General features: G+C 35.6%; 1 protein-coding gene across 1 annotated transcript in view; it reads right to left on the bottom strand.

Moving 5' to 3' along the window:
- Nucleotides 1–2,272: 2,272 nt before the first annotated feature.
- The window catches only part of MIB1 (MIB E3 ubiquitin protein ligase 1), a 127,787-nt gene continuing 109,290 nt past the window's right edge, over nt 2,273–20,769 (bottom strand). Inside the window, exons 18-21 of the mRNA XM_040632663.1 lie at nt 17,762–17,840; nt 13,496–13,609; nt 12,100–12,200; nt 2,273–8,792 (exon numbers count right to left, since the gene is read on the bottom strand). Coding sequence (XP_040488597.1) covers nt 8,652–8,792; nt 12,100–12,200; nt 13,496–13,609; nt 17,762–17,840 — 435 coding nt within the window. The 3' untranslated portion in view covers nt 2,273–8,651. The remainder of the gene's footprint in view (nt 8,793–12,099; nt 12,201–13,495; nt 13,610–17,761; nt 17,841–20,769) is intronic.

Here is a 20,769-nt window from a genome sequence, read left to right on the forward strand (position 1 = left end):
ACATAATTTAAAATGAAATTCAATAAATGAATGAATAAAGCAATTCTAATATCCAAAAGTAAAAGGAAACCTGTATACCCAGTTGGTAGCAGAACTACACATAAAGAGCTATTCCAGGAGCCTTAAAAACACAGTAATTTGACTAAATTGAGTTTCTTTTCCTCTTTTGAGAATTTTCATCATAAGTTTTCCTTTATTTCATAATTGGGGATTTTGTCCAATGCTTTTTCTCATTCTATTGATATGGTCATGATTTTTTTCTGTAGCATAGTGATCTTATGGATTAATTTTTGAATGTGGAACCAATGTAGTATACCTGGAATGAATCCCACTTCGTAGTGTGTATAATTCTTTTTATATATTATTGCATTCAACTTGCTAAAATTTTGTTGCAAATTTTTAAATCTATGTTCATGAGAGAGATTGGCTTATAGCTTTCCTTTCTTGTAATGTCTTTGGTTTGGGAATTAATTAGGGGAATGTTGGCTTTTATTTTCGGGAAGAAATTGTAGAGAGAGCTCTCTTAAATGTTTGTTAAAATTTGGGATGCCTGGGTGGCTCAGCTGGTTAAGCGTCTGGCTTCAGCTCAGGTCATGATCCCAGGGTCCTGGCATTGAGTCCCCCATTGGGTTCCTCACTCAGCGGGGAGCCTGCTTCTCCCTCTGTCTGCTGATCCCCCTTATACTCACTCTCTCTCTGGCAAATAAATAAATAAAATCTTTAAAAAAATTTTTTTTTTTAAGTTTGGTAAAATTCACCAGTGAATCCATCTGTGTCTGCTTTTGGTTTTGAAAGGCTATTAATGATTCAATTTAATAGATACAGGTGTATTCAGATTATTTCTCCCCGTGTTTTGGTATATTTTGTCTTTTAAGGAATTGGTCAGTTTCATCTAAGTTATCAAGTTGGTGGGCATAGAATTGTTTACTGTCCTTTTAATGTCCATGGGATCTGTAGTGATGGCACATCTCTCTTTCCTAATTTTAGTAATTTGAGTCTTTTTTTTTTTTTTTAGAATACCTGGCTAGAGGTTATCAATTTTATTGATCTTTTCAAAGAATCAGCTTTTTGTTTCCTGATTTTTCTCTATTGATTTCCTGTTTCCAATTTCACTGATTTTTGCTGTTTCATTTCTTTTCTTCCAGTTACTTTGGATTTAATTTACTTTTCTTTTTCTAGTTTCCTAAGGTGGAAGCTTAAATTAACCATTTTATATCTCTTTTCCTAATGTATCTATTCAATGTTATAAATTGCATTCTAAGAGCTGCTTTCACTGCATCCCACAAATTTTGACAAGTTGTATTTTCAAAATATTTTTATAATTTCTCAAGACTTCTTTGACCCATGTTATTTGGAAGTGTGTTGTTTGATCTCCAAGAACTTTGTGATTTTCTAACTAGCTTTCTGCCAGATTTCTGGCCTCCAGAACTATAAGATTGTAAGTTTCTGTTGTTTTAAGCCACTGTATTCATGGTAATTTTTACAGCGGCAATAGGAAACCACTACAATACTCTTTACTATACATACATACTGAGAGCGTATAATCTTTTTGAACCTGTCTTTCTTCAGAATGGTTTGGCCATGGTCAGGGCTCTCTGATTTGGTTGCTTCCCTATTTCCCTATTAAATCACGGTTAGTATCACCTGTAAAAGCCTTTTCCAATCCGTATGTCAATGTTCCACTCAAGACATTAACTGGTGTTCTATAGAAAGGAAGAAGAGAGACAGGGAGGGTAATACTCTTAACTATATGAAAAGTAAAGAATATTTATTTGACTTGAAAATCAGCCTTTCAGAAAGCGGCCATATTTGAGAATGCAAGGACCTGATATGAAGAGGAACCTAAAGCATGAACACATTACATTGGATTACAGCATCAGTGCAAAAGCAGCGTTACCCAACAGTCTCACTGATATGTCATCAACTCACAGTGATCAATGGGCTCTGTTCCAGATCTTCTCTCATCCTTTCCTATTATGCTTATAAGGTTTTTTTGGTGTGTGTTTAACAAAATGAGTTTATCAACTAGTTTTGTTTTAAAGGGAAAAAAGATCATTTGTCAAATGATTATTCTTCAGCAATTACCTGAAATAAGTTCTGGTGTCCTACTTTAATCCATGCCTTCATTCTATCTTATAAACTATCACTACTCTGTAATGCATCATTTAAAAGTTTTCACCGTCAGTAAGTTTGGGAAATGCTACACTCTAAGACTAACAAGTAATTTGAACTTCTGTGAAGATGAATAACTGTCAATGATAAAAAATATAAATCAGATTTTCTAAAATGTCTTTATTTTAAAAACCTATACAGTTTCAATTTAATAAAAAATATTGCCATGAAATATCTAATTATACAGCAACAGAAATACAGTTAGAGGTTATCCAAAAATAAATTCACAATTTTAAAGTTGGAATACACATTTTTTCAAATAAACAATTAAAAGATTTTGTTTCAGATGGTTTTCCTCTTAAACATTCCAGATACACATACTGAATCTTTTGAACTAGAACAAGACAACCTCTCAATAATGACAAATAACTGCTTCTATTAACTTGAGAAATTAACTCCAAACCATTCAATTACTGGTTTAGTCACAAAACACTAAAAAGGCCAAATAAATCATTGCTTTAAAATGTTATTTATCTTTTGAAAATGAAATCTACATCTGAATTATGAAGAGGAATAAACTTTTTATAGAAAAAGTTGAGTCTTCCTGACTGGTTGACTGATTTTCTATCAAATTTATCCTATTTCTACTAATTTCACAATATCCTGAAAGAGTGTGAGGTGTTAAAATATGAAAAGCTTCTTTGGCCCTTTAGACAGAGGTACCTTAAATGTAAACAATTGTAATGACAACCTTCTAGATGTGGGTACCTACATCCTATATTGAGTTGGAGATGTATGTAACTTGTTTCTCAAAGACATGATAATTTCCTTTCCAATAATAGATTTGATATATTGAGATATGTTTTCAAATACCTTAAAAATCAAAATTCATATAAAGAATCCTTTCAAAAGATCAGAGAAAAGCATTATATAATATTACACTGTAAGTTTTATTAACGGTAAATGTTTGCATTTATTTTTAAAAGCTTAGCTCTTGCTAAGTGTTTTTTAAACAAAAGCTAATAAGCGAGAATCATTTGCCATACATAAACTATATTCACGAGCAAGACTTTAATCAAGTGGGAGCTTAAAAACACCGGAAAAAATACAAAGCAAAACACTGCTATGTGTCAATTAAACTGCTTTCTATCACACTGAATATACTGTATTTAGACTAACAAGCATACTGAAATTAACAGAAAAACAATTTTGTGGATTCAGGCTAAGTAAAATTCGCATTAAGGACATGCAATCCATGATTTCCTTAAAAAAAACTTTCTTAAACCGAATCACTTGAACAAAAGGTCTTTTTCTCATGAGGGGAAGACAATCTGTGTTTACCAAACAGATCCTCCTTTCATATTAAAATAGCAAACTGTATGAACCCTAGCTCTTCTTCCCAGATGCTACTTATACATGACTTTGCATAATGACTTATAGAATTACTTTCCTGGTAACAGTGTCATGGCCATAAATACTTTTTAAAAAAAACAAATATCAAGTGCAAATCTAGAAAACTTCCTTTAAAGAATTACCCAAACCCAGCACACAGGCAGTATTGCTATTACACAAGCTGAGCAATACGCCTTATAAAACGTGTGTGTGATGATACACCCATACGAAAGCCAGCCTTCTATCAAGTTTTAGTAGTGTTGCCAAGTTAATAATTCTTTCAAGGCACTGAAGAGTTATGTAGATGGATTTTCCAAAATATAATTAACAATTGCTTTAACTGTTACAAAGCCCTGAGTCAGAACTTTCAATAGCTTCCTGAAATTATAGATTTCAGACAAAATGGCGTATTTGTTTATTTTATAGAAAATTACAAGACCATTTTGCATTTTGGAGGAAAGAAGTCACATTTATGAAACAAAGTCATGTAGACTGTACAGGAAAAGTAAAACATGCAGCAGTATTCTCTTACACATTTTGTACATGTCCATCGTCACCTGTCGTTATGGATTTACGCGCCAAACTGATGTGGCAAGTCACCCTTCCTGTACCTACTGCTTAAATCCTCAACAACATAAAAATTTCAATTTGAACCTCGGGTTCCCATCTCTTCCTTAGTCACAAAAAAGAATGAAAGCTGGAAAAGTAATACTCTGACAGAAAAGGAGGTAGAAAATGCCGATGCAGCAACTTACGATTTCAATTCCTCAGCTCCACTAACTCGTTCATATTTTCATACTCTAGATTCATCCTCTACTAACCATTTATTAGTAAACTGAGTCTCAATCTAAAAGATTTTCCCCCTCACTATAGCAAAGCAATGTACACGAGACAGCATTAAATAGTTTTTCCTCAAATTTAATGTTAAAGAAGTACAACTGTGATTATTAATACTGCTATAGTTATATATATATATATATATATATTTAAGTTCCAAGGCTATCATATGATTATCAAGTAATATCAGTAAGCATTCCTATCATAATATTCAAGCAAATAAAATTAGGTTGCGTTTTTGAGAGAAAAAAAATATCTTGAGACCGTTACAAGGAGACTTAAAGACAACTGACATTTTTGACAAGGCACACATAGTCTGTGAAAATCTACAACCTTCCCCATTCACTACAAATTCAAAGCTAACCTAATTCTAATGTTGAAAATGTGTGTGCTCCCCTGACCGGCGGCTCCAAATGAAGTAACAAACCCTTCCAATTAACAGACATTTAACTCCAACCCAATATGATTTATAACAGTTGGGAGGAAGGGAAGAAGTTCTGTCATCCCCCAAATCTTAGGAACTTAATGTTGACCATGACTTTAAATCTTGTAAACACAAACTATTAAGATAACTCAGGATGTTTCTTGATTTATATTTAATCAAAACTCTTGATTTATATTTAATCAAAACTCCATTGAGGGGAGGAGAGAAAACGGAGTTGTTTAATGGGTACAGGGTTTCAGTTCTGCAAGGCGAGAAAGTTCTGGATAGCCATTTAACAATGTGAATATACTTAACACTACTGACCTGCACACTTAAAGATGGTGAAGATGGTAAATTTCATGTTAAGTGTTTTTACAATTAAAAATTGCAAAAAAAAATCTATTCCAAAGTTTCAATTTTTACACAAATTATTACTATATCATTTTAGATACTCTGACAGGATAGGTGCTTTTCCTTTGGACTTTTTTTTAAAGCCAGATGTATTAAACCGTATAGTTTACAAAGTAATTGTCAATTAAATGACACTAAAAACTGGATGAAAGACTTTTTTTATTAATCAAGTATACTCTTTCTGCTTACTGCTTTAATGAAATCCACATGATTTTCTTAACCCCCTTTTTCTCTAAATTCAAACACTGACTTTTCTTTCTTATTTGTTGCAACTCCTTACTGTCTCCCTATCCTATCCCACTGCTAAGTCTCTTAATTCGTAAGTGTAACTAAATCCTAGTCAAAAAGGGTCCAAAATTCATAACAAACAAGAGGATGACCCAGCAAGCTTTGAAATTCGAATTGGACAAATCTTAAGCAGCATGCATTCCAATATGCTAAAATGCTCTTACAGGCTAAAGCCATCAAAGATACAAATTTAAGAATGCTATTTTCAACATTATCAATTAATTTTAGGTCTCAGTAACTAGCTGGTCAATTTGCAATGTTTAAAATTACAAACATCTTGTCCAATTATGATTTGGCCAGCTAAACTAAGCATCTGTCTAATGTACTATTCCTACCCTAATACAAAATGATTTTCTCTTGAAAAGCCTTCTTGCTCCCAACAAAATTAAATATGTATATAGGAAAAGCAGTAAGAATGTTAAATTATGTGAACAAAAACGAGTAGAATAGCACCATCTGGTAAGTTGTGTGTGTGTTTTGGGCAACAAAGCTGATAGTCTTAAAGGAGAAAATGCGGTAGGAATGAGGGGGTACAGAGAGGGAATCCAAATGCTACTTAATGACAACTCTTCTGAAACATTAGGAAGAAGTGTCATCGGTACCTTTGGATCCCTTCTTGACTACAGATTTCTTCAAATGTACAACTGCTGCATGAGAGATTCTGCGTGTGCTAAGCTGCTGACCATTTTTCAGTGTTGTGTATCTAGCCTCTGATGCCCAATAAATATGTTTTGAATTATGTCTGCTATGTTTTGTTTTGTTTTTAATGATTCTAGGAAAAGTAAAAGCTCTTCTGAGGCACATGATGATGAGCTGATGAGAAGGAAACATATCTAACTGGGAAAGTGGGGCTGAGAGACATGTAAGAGGTAGCGATTTCACAGAGTTAGAAGAAAGTCACTTAAACAACTCAGTTCTTAATCTTACTCTCGCTCACAAACACAAATTTAAAATAATTTTTCAGATGCTTGAAAACATGAATAGAGAAACACCGTCTATTCATTAAACAAATTTCAAAGTGGTACAAATATAGAAAATCCGCAAGTACACAGCATTATAATCATAGCAACCTTATGACTTTGTGTAATAATTTATGTTAATTGTATTTTGTATGTATGTAGAAGAAATAAACTAGTCTGGAAAATGAAATTGCCTTTTAGGGATGTAAGTTTAAGCACTGCAAGCTCCAAAGACAAAAAGGGTTTAAGTAAAGCAGAGCTCTAGACCACAGAATTCACTGGATGGCCAAACCATGCACGAGTCAGCCAGGTGTTTCCTCCTCTCCAGCTGATCTAGTGGAAAAGAGATGGGCAGCCTATGGCATGGAAGAAAAAAAATCCTGACTTCCGCTATTTTCAAATCTGAAAGAAAACAGCCTATTTCTTTAAGTGAACATCATGTCAGATGTTCTATCTTTCTTTAACATTAAAATATGGCTTAAAAAATAGCCTCAGTGGCCCTTTATTAGACAACTGAATCCATATAAATTTTCAAATTTAAAATTTATAAAAATTTTACTGTTCTAAATCCTAAGTTATTCAGCTAAACACAGATATGGAATTGCTGAGACTACAAAATCAGCCAGCAAAGCTCACCACTGTTTTCACCAGGACTTGCAAAGGCAGCAGCCATTAAATTGCCAGGAATATTCTTAAATTTAGTTGTCATAACAACAAAAAGAAATCCCCAAAAAACAAACAAAACAAAAAGAAAGAAAAAAAAGAAAGAACCACTAGAATCAAAGAAAGGAAACAACTACCACAGAACTACACCCTTAGGAATAAGCTTATACACAGTATATAGTAGACACCACTGTAAACAGCTGGTATTTTTATACTCTAGCAGCAATGACCCCAAAACACTTATTTATATGTGGATTCATCCTAGAGAGAGTAAGACTACTCATTCGAAGGAGGGCTCTAGAATAAGTCCGAGTTAAAAAAAAAAAACACAACAAACTACAGGTAATCAGACATATTTCTGCAAATGTCCTGGTCACTCTTTCTAAAAAGTATGTATTATTAGGTTACTTACTACGTCTTGGATACTGTTGGTAATTTAAATAATATCCTCATCTGTAGGTATAAAGAGAGTGTTTTCTTTACAACAAGCCTTAGCAACTGAAAGAAAATGGAAGTAGGGCCTATGATGAAGATAGAACCAGTATCACTGTCAGAATGAACAGATACGGACAAGAAAAAGATTGCTGCCTTGGGACAATGAGTTATCCTTCTCAGACCACTGGGGTACTAGTCAGTACAAGAGAAAAGCTACATGGAACCTCAGAAGTCCAAATAGGGCAACATTATTTCACTGGTCAGATCAAGCCTGGATAAGTAACCACAGGGTAAACTGAGGTACACTTTTCACAGACTTTTTTTTTTAAAGGCTGGTAAACAGAACAGTGTATAGATTAATATATATGAAAGGCAACTGTTAATGGTCAGTTAGTAGCTACTTATTTATTGGCCACTTCCCCACTACAGTTCCCCACTACGATTGCTTATTTTTCCTTTTCATGTCAATCACCTTGAAATTTGATTCAAGTTAAACAAGTTTCCTTTTACGTCTAGAAATTAAGCTAAATGGAAAGTCACCACTCTCTCATTCCAAGCTTCCATTTACTCTAAGAATTCAGAATCATTTGCATAACTTTTTATCTTAAAAAGATAATCCTCTCTTCAGTATTAACTATGTAAAACTTGTATTATAATTTTGTCTTTTAACACACGTGACCTAATGGTTTGACTTGTCCCGTTCATTTGATGCATGACTGTTCTGAGTACCTGTGTCAACCCACTGTGTAAAATCATGATAAACTGAAGGATAGCTGATCATAAGAAACTACATTTCTTGAGGTCTAACAAATTTATAAACCAAAAGAAAAAATCCAATAAAAACAAAAATAATAGGAGATCGTTAAAGGATTTTTCCCCTTAGAAGTGACAAGTAAATTACCTATGAATTACATGGATTTGATGTTTCAAATTAAAAGACACAAAAACAAAAAACACAACTTCAAACACTGTCTTGTAGAGGTTTTTTGTTCTGGCACATTTACAGTCTAATTACACCCTAGCAAAGAAACTATGATATTAAAAATTAATTCATTAGAACCTCCAACTAGCTTAACAGCTTACTAAGAGCTCATGACCAATACTTCAGCTAAGAAAACACAGTTTCTTAATTAATACAAAAGAATCCTTCGTTCGATAGCCTTGCGACAAATAGGACATTCACTCATTCGGTCTCCACAGAGCTGGCAGGTTCCATGGCCACAGAGGAAAATCATATTCTTCAGACGATCCAAACACACAGGGCACATGGTCTGGAATGTGAAATAACAAAGCAATAAGTGCCGAGACATTTTATATTTTGAAACTGTAATATGTAACAACTTTATAACATCATTTTCTTTTGTTGTTTCAATCTTTTGTTGCTCTAAAATTTAAAAATTTTTTTTAATTTAAAAAATTTTAAACAGTTAAAATGTCATCCCTATAAAACAGAAATATTGGTTGTAGTGTCAGGACTATATCAAAGGCACTACCTAAAATAAATACTACATAAAACAAAAATTGCAAATGCCAAAATCTAATAAGAAATGGATAAAAATAGGCGCAGTTTCAGTCAGATTCCCCAACTCTGGGTGCTATGCTGTTCTTGTATGAAAATATGACAATGTATCAGGCCTACTGGAGAGGGGGAACAGTGTAGAGATGTCCCTAAAAATACATGAGATGTATTTTTATGATACAGTTTCAAGCCTATTATCACTCCCACTTTAAAAACAAGGAAACCGAGGCTTCGTGGGGCTAACCACTTCCCCACAGCAGGCCACAATGTGAACTAGGGTTCTGTGGCCCACAGCTCCTGCTCTGAAACATGCTTCACTGGATTACTATCAGTGTAGAATCCCCTCAAGTTAAAAACACTTAGCCTAAGTTACATATTAATAAATGTACCTTCATGAACTCAGAAAACTTTAGAAGTATGTTAGGTATACTTCTATGAAAACACTCTAGAAAAGCAGATGTTCATTCACAAAAACACATTTTACACTTTATACTTATAAAAATACATTTTACCTTAATACATCACAATACTTCATTCTGAATTATATCTTTTCCCAAATAACACAGAAATGAAGAATGTCTAAATTAATAAACTAGGCCTAAAGCCTATATGAAAATGTAGTTACCAACTTTGACAATACCAGAGAGCATTGTGGTAAGGAGGGGGAAGGAACTGTAATCTAAATTGTTAACCACAGCTTTCCGAAGTAAATTTTCACATTTATCTATCTTAAAGTTTGAGAAACAAAGTTGTAGAAAATTTTATTTTTTATCTTAAAAAGCCAAACCAGCCTTTTAGTGCCATTAAGAGAGTTTCTTTTCCCTTAAATTTTCGAGTTATATGCAGTTAATTAATAATGTTTATTTCCAAAAGTAAACACATCTGCACAGCCTAGGTTAAATTACTTAGAGATTACTATATCCTTAACACCACATGAAATTACATTGGGGTAACAGAAAGTCTGGAGATTTAAAATTTAAAAAGGGTTATTCAGCTACTTTGTCTTGGTAACCTTGAAGGGATCCCTGCAAGAAATCCCATCAATCCTCAAAAAATGAATTTTCCTGTAACTGTTTAAATATTTTAGTGATGCAATATGGTCGTGAAGATTGTTTAAGGGAGAAGAAATGTCTTTGAAGTGCTAAACTTGGATAAAGGTAGAGCTGAATTTTTAAGGATACATAAGAGGGCTCAAAAAGTGCCATTATTCATTTTAAGAACAATTTTAATTCACCATTAGGAGATGAAATGCTTTTCACAGAAGATGTATTCAAAAATCAGTTTTACTTTTCTGTAAGTGTCTTATGGGAAAGGAAATGAGAGCCTACGGAGATTCAAGATTTTTGAAATGTTCTATTTTATATCAGAATGAGCTAAATATGTTCCTATTTTTATGTTCCTACATAAGGACTGGTAAATCCATGTTTATCTTTACTTATTCACTATATAATAAGTATTACTAGGTGCGGGATTTCAAAAGAAAAACTAGCTGAGTCATAAGAGTTTTCATCTTTTCATATGGGTGTTTAAATTCCTAGTAAATATATACATTTAATTCTAAATTACTGTAACTACCATATTACTATATCACGAAGGTCATTAGTTACCTTGACTCACTCTATTTATTGACTATGTTACTTTCTTATAAGTTCAGTAGAAAAGACAAGAGTGATGATTAACAACTGCATGGAACACTGACGTGATACCCAAACTAAAGAAATAACACCCTTTGCTTCTCAACCCTTTGGATCTGATTTAATTGCTGGATCAAATGGGGGGGGTTGGGGGCAGGGGAAGACAGACTTTCTTACTCACTGTATATGTAACAAGTTTTAACTAACTTCTTTATTTTACTGTTGCTGCTATTAAATATTGAGTAGATAAAAGAGAACTTCTGTTGGCATGTATAAGATATGAAGAAAGTTTAAAGGATGGAATGCTACCTTTTCTTTTGAAGCCACTCCAAACATCCTCCCAAATACTTTCCATCTACCGCTCACTGATACCCACTATTCTAAATACTGCTTTTTTCCTTCCTTTGCTTTTATGGTCTGAATGTGTGTGTGTGAGACAGAAAAATATACATTTTTCCTCTCTACTGAAGTATCACATCTATACAGAAATGTGCACGAATCATAAATGTACAGTTTGATAAAAGTTCACAAACTGGTCAGGTGTATGTAATCGGCACTGATATATCTCTCTATAAAGAAACATCCCTTGTGCTCCCTTCCAGTCATCCCAGCCAAGAAAACCACTACCCTTGGTTTTAAACACCGCCTATACAATTTCTTCCAAGCCTGCATCCCCAAACGACATCCTGCTTAGTTATATGATTATAATGACCAACTTTCCCGAGGTGTTACTAATTTACACTCCCATCAGCAGCATGTGAGTTACAGCTGCTACATACTCTAACGCTTTGTACTGACAATTTCTTTTTTTTTTTTTTTTAAAGATTTTATTTATTTATTTATTTGACAGAGATAGAGACAGCCAGCGAGAGAGGGAACACAAGCAGGGGGAGTGGGAGAGGAAGAAGCAGGCTCCCAGCGGAGGAGCCTGATGTGGGGCTCGATCCCAGAACACCGGAATCACGCCCTGAGCCGAAGGCAGACGCCCAACCGCTGTGCCACCCAGGCACCCCAGTACTGACAATTTCTAACACTGAGTTTTCCATGCAGTCAGGTAGGTAAGAAAAGGCATCTAACTGTAGTTTTAATTTTCATTTCTTCTTTTTTTTTTTTTTTAAGGTAAGCTCTATGCCCAAAGGGGGGGCCAAACTCACGACCCTGAGATCAAGAGTCACATGCGTGACTGAGCCAGCCACGCACCCCAATATTCATTTCTTGATTACTCATCTGGTTGAGCATTTTTCATGTTTATTGGAAAGTGCCTGATTAAATCTTTGAAACATATTACCTTTTGCAAATATTTAAACACTACAATTGATACCCTAATATGAGCCAAGATTACTACATAAAACATTGGTAGTTTTATAGAAAACTATTAAATGCCATTCTTACAATCATCATTCACCAAGAAGGAATCATTAGTACCTGCTCTTTAATGTCCTGTAACTGCTGTTGCAACTTCTGGACATCTGCATTGACATTGGTATTATCCTTGTCCTTTTGTAATACTGGAATATTTCCACTTGCTATAATGTAAATAAAATAAATATTTTAATGTTATGATTGTTTTGACATAGCAATGATTTTTTATTTCTAAAATTATTACTCCTTTATTGAAAACACAAGACTATTATTAGAATCCTCTTTAAAAATTTTTCTCATTCATGGACAACAGATGCAGTAGTGACATTCGTATTACACTTCTCTATTTATAATCTTCAGAAAGAAATAGGTTTGCACATTATTTTCTAATTATATTTAACTCAGCTAGCCAACAATCTACACACAGACTTTTGGGTTTTCTGAGGTACTACTTGCTTCCTTTGACAAGCTCACAAATACCTTTTATGCTTGTTCTCTCTGCTTCCGCATTGTACGAACCCAACAATGCAGGCAGCACAGCACTTTTTTAAGAAGCCAGTTTTGGAAGCAATGATTATAAAGTCTCTTACATGATGTTTCTAAGAACACACAAAAACCTAGGCTCCTTCCTCTCTGCCCAACCCTCCTTGCTACTGATCCGAGATGAGGAACTCCAGGAAAGAAAAGCTGTGATCAGTGGGTCTCCTAAATGGAGGGAAATTTTCTATTTCAACTTTTACTACTCTCTAGATTTTTACTCTCTTAACTCTAGTTAATTTGTCCCTGGGACTTTTATTCTACTCTATTGGTGATAAAGACAAAAAACCCTGGGCAAAGGTGGTTATACTAATGTTCTTCCTCATGCATACACAGAACAAAGAAATCAAGGATACTATCCAAGCTGATATCTAGTGCAAAGATGAAAAATATTTTTATACAGCTACAGTATTAAAAAGATTGAAAGTAAATAATTTACTTTTCATCTTTCCACTCCTTCACTGAGTTACACTTCAGTATATCTACAGTTACTCTGTCCCAAATAAATACTATTCTGTAAAATACTGACATGCACTAGGTAAAACTTGCTACACAAAGGAATGAGGCATTAATACTTGTGTAACTGAAAAAATGTGCAATATGCTGTTCTGCCAAGATACACTAAATTTAATCTTAAAAACAGCATATTTTCTTTAAGCAAGAATACAACAATTTTCTTATATCCTACGTGGATGTTTCTTAAAAGACAAATGCTTCAAGTTCTATAATCATAGTGCAACCTAGAAAAACATAACCTCAAGTTTCCTGTAATAAGAGCAAACCCCCCCCCCCGTTCCTCTGGAGTTTTGGGTCACAAACCCTGTGCTTTACAAGGCAACAGTGTACTACACGCGAGACGAGATCTTCATGAAAGCCCCAACAAGAAAACAAAGTAAGAAAAAGCTCAAGAAAATACACTTACAGATGTCATCAGTGGCATCTTCTGAACTTTTCCCTCCACAGCACATAATGAAAGGCACTCTTCGTTCAACTACCGCCCGACACTGCACACACTTTTTCATCAGACTAGCACAGTCTGCAAAATAGCAATAGAATACTTCTTACAAGAGACAACACGACAAGAGGGCTGCCTTTCTCTGCTCATTTTTATAACTTAAATCTCACACTGAAACATTAAACAAATTCTATGAATGCACAATTCTACCTTCTTAAAATGTTACTGACCTACGAATGTATTTTCTTCATAGGCAGCCTCTAGAAGACAGAGCCCATTGTTATGAAAATAATGACATTTTCTAATATATTAGAATAAATAGTGAAAGGGATTTTTCTGGTTTGTTTTTTTTTAAGGATTTTATTTATTTATTTGACAGAGAGCATGCGCACACAAGCAGGGGGAGGAGCAGAGGGAGAGGGAGAAGCAGGCTCCCCACTGAGCAGGGAGCCTGACATGGGACTCGATCCCAGCATCCCGGGATCACGACCTGAGCCGAAGGCAGACGCCCAACCAACCCACCCAGGCACCCCTGTGGTTTTTTTTTTTTTAAACAAAAAATATTTCAAGATCTTAAGGCTTGAGAATGAAAATAATGGCATTTTCTAATACATTAGAATAAATTGTGAAAGGGATTTTTGTTTTTTTTTTTTTAATAAAAAATATTTCAGGATCTTAAGCCTTGAGAATAAAGGAGAAAGATACTTTCCATAAGTTTTAACTAATATAGAATTATAAGGTTGCTCACATAATTTTCTAAACGTACTTTCTATTGTAAATAGCTTATCCCTAAAATTCCTAAAATATGTTGAAGAATTCTCTTCCTTCTATCAAACTGATGTAATCTAATAAGGAAATTGTTTAGTAACTACTTTTTTAATGTAGCAGTCAAGAAAACATCAAACGTGTCATAATGGACTTTCTAATATTTATATATCAGAGGAATGCTCTCCCATCCCAAAGAAGAAATACCTAGGCACAAATACAGGTTGTGCATTGTTAATTCTACATCTGAAGCTGTTAATCAATTACAAAATAACATACAACGCTTCAATATATCCTTTCCCACAAGCATTTACTATGAAAGTATACTCCATATCTTCATCTAAGTAGCAAGGGTCTTTACCATTTCAAAAACATGGAAAATAAATGACAACTGTGACAGGTATCCAGGAATAATTTATGACCAGGCACTAAACTTTAACAAAGCACAAAACTGGGGCGCCTGGGTGGCACAGTTGTTAAGCATCTGCCTTCGGCTCAGGGCGTGATCCCAGGGTCCCGGGATCGAGCCCTGCATCAGGATCCCTGCTCCGCTGGGAGCCTGCTTCTTCCTCTCCCACTCCCCATGCTTGTGTTCCCACTCTCTCTGGCTGTCTCTCTCTCTCTCTCTCTCTCTCTCTCTCTCTGTCAAATAAATAAATAAATAAATAAATAATCTTAAAAAAAAAAAAAGCACAAAACCACTGACATGGACAAGATGGGGCACATAATCCTAATGGTGCTTACGCCAGTGGACAGAGAAGGGTTATCAAGACCGATCTCATGTCAAGGCCTAAACACAGATGGGTCTGATGCTGGCTTATGCATGACACACTAGGTAGGAACTAATGCTAGTAGAAATCTCATTTGGGATTTGTATTAAATCTGAGGGCAGATTTTTTTCCTTAAATTTAAAGGATTAATTTAAGTGCCTCAATACATAATATATAACCACGATTATCACAAATTCTTTTAACTACTAAGTTAGGTTGGTACATTGTTTCTAGAAAATTCTTCCTTTCCTCCAAAACAGATACAATCTCTCCTTCTTCTGCCCTGTCAAGGCACTGTTTTATACTCTTTGAGGTTCCGATACTCTGCCTAACATTACTGAGATGTAGGTAAAGGACTAAGTGCTTCACTGTACCTTCCTTGAAAGAGAGGCATTTTCCACCTCAATTTCATCTTCTCTGGCAAATAAATGTTTAACAAGGTGTCTGTACAATGGAGAAAAACAATCTACTTCTTAGGGTTGTTGTGAAGATAAATGAGGAAACACTCCAAAAGTAATTAAAATGTCTGGGGCACCTGGATGGCTCAGTGGGTTAAGGGTCCAACTCTTGATTTAGACTCAGGTCAAGATCTCAGGGTCGTGAGATCAAGCCCCACGTCCGGCTCCACACTAGGCGTGGAGCCTGCTTAATATTCTCTCTCTCCCTCTGCCCCTCCCCTGGTGCTCATGCTCTCTCTTCTCTTAAAAAAAATAATGTCTGGTACAAGGTAAGAGCTTAATAAAAGTTAGCTGCTACTCTCGTTACATGTGAATGCAACAGACAATGTAAAAACTTTGGGAAACTCCTGAAGAAAGTACTGTAATAAGGCTTGAAAATCTATATTACCAACTACTCATTATAACCAGCTTTCAAGTCTCTGTAGGTCTCATTTAGGTCCAGGACAAGGGTCAGCAAACTAGAGCCTCCAGGCCAAACCCAACCATGTGCCTGTTTTTGCTCACATTTTTTTTTTTAAAGTAGACTCCACACCCAATGTGCGGCCCTAGGCACAGGGCTTGAACTCACAATCCTGAGATCAAGACCTGAACTGAGATCAAGAGTCAGATACTTAACAGACTGAGCCTCCAGGCGCCCCCAGGTACCTGTTTTTGTAAAGTATTAATGAAAAGCAGTCCTATTCATTGACATATTGTCCATGGTTGTTTTTGCACTATGATGGCAGAGCTGAGTAACAGGAAAGAGTTTTAAGTAGTTACTACAGAAATCAAATGGCCCACAGAGTCAAAAATATTTATTATTTGACCCTTTACCGAAAAAGTTTGCCAGCCCCTAGACTGTGAAAACTTAAGTAACCTGAGCTCTTTCTACTTAAGACAGAAATCCACAAGCCCTCCTAGGTTCGTAACAGCCATTATACTAGTCTTTGGAAAACAAAAACAATTACTTGAGGACAATGTTACAGGAAGAAACCTTGATTCTTTCTTTAGTTGAGGAGCTGCCTATCAGAATGAAAAAAACCACCAAGGCTTAAAGCAAATCTATGCCAATAAGATTAATCTGTCATACAAGTTGTGTATTACTTAGATATTATATTGAAAATCAGTACCTACTGACGGAACTTTTTTTTTAAAGATTTTATTCATGAGAAAGAGAGAGAGAGAGCAAGAGCAGGGAGTTGGGGGGCAGGACAGAGTGCAAGGGAGAAGCAGACTCCCCACTGAACAAGGAGCCCAACACAGAGCTCCATTGGAAGCTCAATCCCAGGACCCCGAGATCATGACCTGAGCTGGAGGCAGCCACTTAACCAACTGAGCCTCCCAGGCACCTCTGAACTAGTTTAAAATAGGAAACGCCAGGGGCGCCTGGGTGGCTCAGTCGGTCAGTGTCTGCCTTCGGCTCAGGGTGTGATCCCAGATCCTCGATCGAGCCCCACATCAGGCTCCTCCGCTGGGAGCCTGCTTCTTCCTCTCCTACTCCCCCTGCTTGTGTTCCCTCTCTCACTGGCTGTCTCTCTCTGTCAAATAAATAAATAAAATCTTAAAAAAAAAAAAAAAGGAAACACCATGCTTTACCTTGAGCCCATTTAAGTAAGGTGTAAGTTGTTAACTTGCTTAAAATCCTTCACTGACAAATGAAAACAAAGGAAGAGAATGCTGAACAGTACATGAATTTGAAAAGGCGAGGTATAAAAGGCAAAGGCCTTTGAGAGAATATGTTTAAGAGCTATTTTAAAACATCACTTGAACTTTTATGTATTCTCCCAAAGAGTCCTATAAGCTCTTTTGACATAAAGATTAAGAAAGGTTAAGAAGGCCAGACATTATAGCCCCAAATGGTTGCTGTGGGTGGTTCAGTAGTAGGGCAAGTATGCAGGAGAGGCACTATCAAGGTGAAGACAAATGAGGATGTGCTAATTTTATATGTGAAAAGGGCTAGACTAAATGTCTTTGGAAATAAGTCTCTACCATGTGTGAGAAGAGATCATTTAGTGGTGACACAGATGAATCAAAATGTGAGTGGGTAGAACACATAGCTTACTCTGTCTTCTCTAACACTCGGGAGCAAGGAGGGACATAGGTGACATTATACACAATACAGAGGAAGACATGGAAGGTTCTAGAGAGGGCTACCCATGTTTTTGTTCATGGGTTATTAAAAAAAAAAAAACAACTCCAAGCTGTAATTTGTTTCATTTTCTATTTTTATAAAAACACTAAGTTTTGTACAGGCTACTTACTCTCACAAGCACACATGTGTCCACAAGGTTGAAAAAGAACAGCTGCTTTCTTGTCAGAGCATACCACACATTCTTCAATCTACAAAAAAGAGGTTACAGCACAAGTGTGAACATCTACAGATAAATCTCCTAACTCTAACAGTTCCTTTTGTATCCAAGTGTATTTCCTCTATAAGGCAACACTCTCAGCACGGGAAACTTAATATGCACTCCTCCTCTGTCCTCTACTCTCTTGGTTACTCATTTTTTTACCTTTACATACCCTGGCCCTTCACAGGTTCTATTTCCATGTTACTCTCCCTACCTGTCCCAAAAAATGATAAAGAAAACTCCATTTCCTCTGTGGTCAGAAAGACCAAAATGGACTTTAATTTTTTTCAAAAACTACTTTGGCAGAAAAATTTAAAAAACAAAAAAGTATAAAAATAAATGTAAGGTAAGCTAGACTTCTAATATTAATAAAAACCCAGCCAGATTAGCAGACTTCTAGAGCCCAGGTGGAATTTTTCTGTTTATCCACGTCGGAGGAACTTTTCCGGGACTTGGTCAGTTCCCCCACACTGGTGGGAGCTCATGGCTGTAGGCTATTCTTTCTCCCTAATCTCTAAAGCCTCAAGTCCTCCACAACCTATTCATAATTTCCCTCAATTTTACCTCCTCTTCATCTCCACTTCCTCTGAATTTTGAGAGCACAGCTACTTCTTAACCTGGCTCTTAGCTTTTCTCACCCCCCACCCATCCCACTGCCCTTGCTTCACATCTATCTTTCACCTGTCTCTCTTCTGGCACATGTTCACATTTACCCAGATCTGTGCCACTTGAAATTCCTGTCCAAAAATGGTGACCACCAGTCACCCATAACTTCACCTAACTAACCAAATACTGCATACATGCTCTCTATGGACTCTCCCAACTTATACCTTGTTATGTACATAGAATTTCTATAGTTGAGTAACAGGGGAAAGCAGTAAGACATGGTGGGTTGAGAACTTCATATTCTTGGATTCAAACTGCAGCTCCAATAATAACAAATTACCTAACATTGTTAAGCCACAGCACATTTTATCTGAATGATAAAGAACCACCTTTCTTCACAGGGTAGTAAAGGGTAAATCAGATATTAAGTGTAGAGTGTTTAGGTCAATGCCTAAGATAGTATCAGTGCCCAATGCATGATAATTCTTTTCTCCCCTCTATATAATGATGTGCTATTTCTTTAAAAGATTTCCAATGCAACTCTTTATACATCTGAAATGTTCATAAAGAGTTTAAAATAATCTATCAAATTGATTAAACAATCATTTACTCACCAAATCTCCTATTAAATATATATGAAAAAAATCTTTGTAGCCTTAACTTCTTTCCCCTTTGGATTTTTTCCTCAGGTTATATTCCCAGGAATGGAATTACTAAATAAAAGCATATTTATTATGGCTTATAAATATTGTCAGGATGGTCTCTCAAAAACATGAACCCATTTATTTAACCTGCAGCTGTGTTTGAGAGAGTGTCCATTTTCCACTTTCCTGGCTAGCATTTTTAAAATTTTATTTATGCTAATTGGATAGGAATGATTAATGGTAATTCATAATTTTTTATCTACATTTCTTTAATTGCTAAAGAGACAAAGCTTCTTTAGTCCCCCTTCCACCAAATACTAGTTTTATAATTTATCTTTAATGAAGATGTTCATTATCCTTTAACCACTTGGGGTCACTATTTCTTTATATTCAAAGGCTCCGCAGCTAACCTGGCAAATCTATTTGGTGGGTATGTACTTTTTGTACTTTTCTACAGGTCTGAAAATTTCTTGAAGTCAAACTGACAGTCCACTAATTCTTGGAATTCAAAAGTGGTCTGAAACAGAATGACAGCATATTCCTCCCTCTCTACCTCCCTGCTCCGTCAATCTTCCGAACTCTGCAGACATTTCCTAATTGTGTCTGTGTGTCATCAGACAGGGGAAAGAACAAGGACTTAAGAATCAAGAGACCTGTGTTTGATACTCTGAGTAAATCTCTCTGAGCTTCAGTTGTTTTCAACTCTGAATCCTAGAGTTGGACCAGAGGACCAGTAAGGGTTAATCCGTATTGGAGACTCTGCTTCCAGCAGGCATCCTGGGGCTCTGAACTCACTTTATAGCTCTCTTAAAGCACCTACAACATCCTTTATGGCAGAGTAGCTTTTAATCTAAGTCAGAGTTTACCCGTAGGTTACAATTTTTTAGGAGGGAATTATCATATACATCTCTGTCTTCACTACAAAACAAGTGCTCAATAAAGATTTGTTGAAATAGGGCTTAATCTAACACAGAAAGTTTCAAGTGCAACAGCAGAATACACAGATCAATCTAAAAATAAGAGAATGGCTTAAATTCTTTCAGATTCATTCCCAAACTGTTGCTTAGAAGGAACAATCTTCCAGTCTGAGAAGGTTCCCCATGAAAATGTACAAAGCACTGGCAAAATAATACCTTTTAAGTCACTGCCAGCTAATTTATTAAAAGAATTAGTGCCAGCTCCTTTCTAATTAATGAAGGTAAATGAACAGCTTAAGAGACATCAGGGGAAAATGAAGAGAATAAAAAGAAGAGAATGAAAAAAGAGTATAAACTTCATAAATGAAACCAAAGACCACCACACGTATCTTTTGGTTACAGCTACTCACCTTAAGAGAAATCATGTGTAAGAAACTTAAATCTCACTTTACATACACATATGGAAAAACTAAAAAGGAAAATCAATTATTTCAGTACAACCAAAGTGGGTAAGTTGGTACAGTTATGATAAAGCACGACGTTACACAGAAAAAGAATGAAACCAGAAACCAAGAAAAGAATAATACGTCTCAAAAAGCAAAGAGTCAGACAACATAAAAAGTTCCGAGAGGATACAGAATTTGGCCTCACAGCGGGGTGGTCAGACTTCATCTGCTTCTTGGTGGGACACGATACAAAGTGAGTAGCACCGTCTGTGAGAATTTCTTGCCAAAAATGTTTAAGCTGACTA

This window comes from Ursus maritimus, unplaced genomic scaffold, assembly GCF_017311325.1.
Source record: "Ursus maritimus isolate PB19 unplaced genomic scaffold, ASM1731132v1 scaffold_18, whole genome shotgun sequence".
Lineage (NCBI taxonomy): Eukaryota > Metazoa > Chordata > Mammalia > Carnivora > Ursidae > Ursus > Ursus maritimus.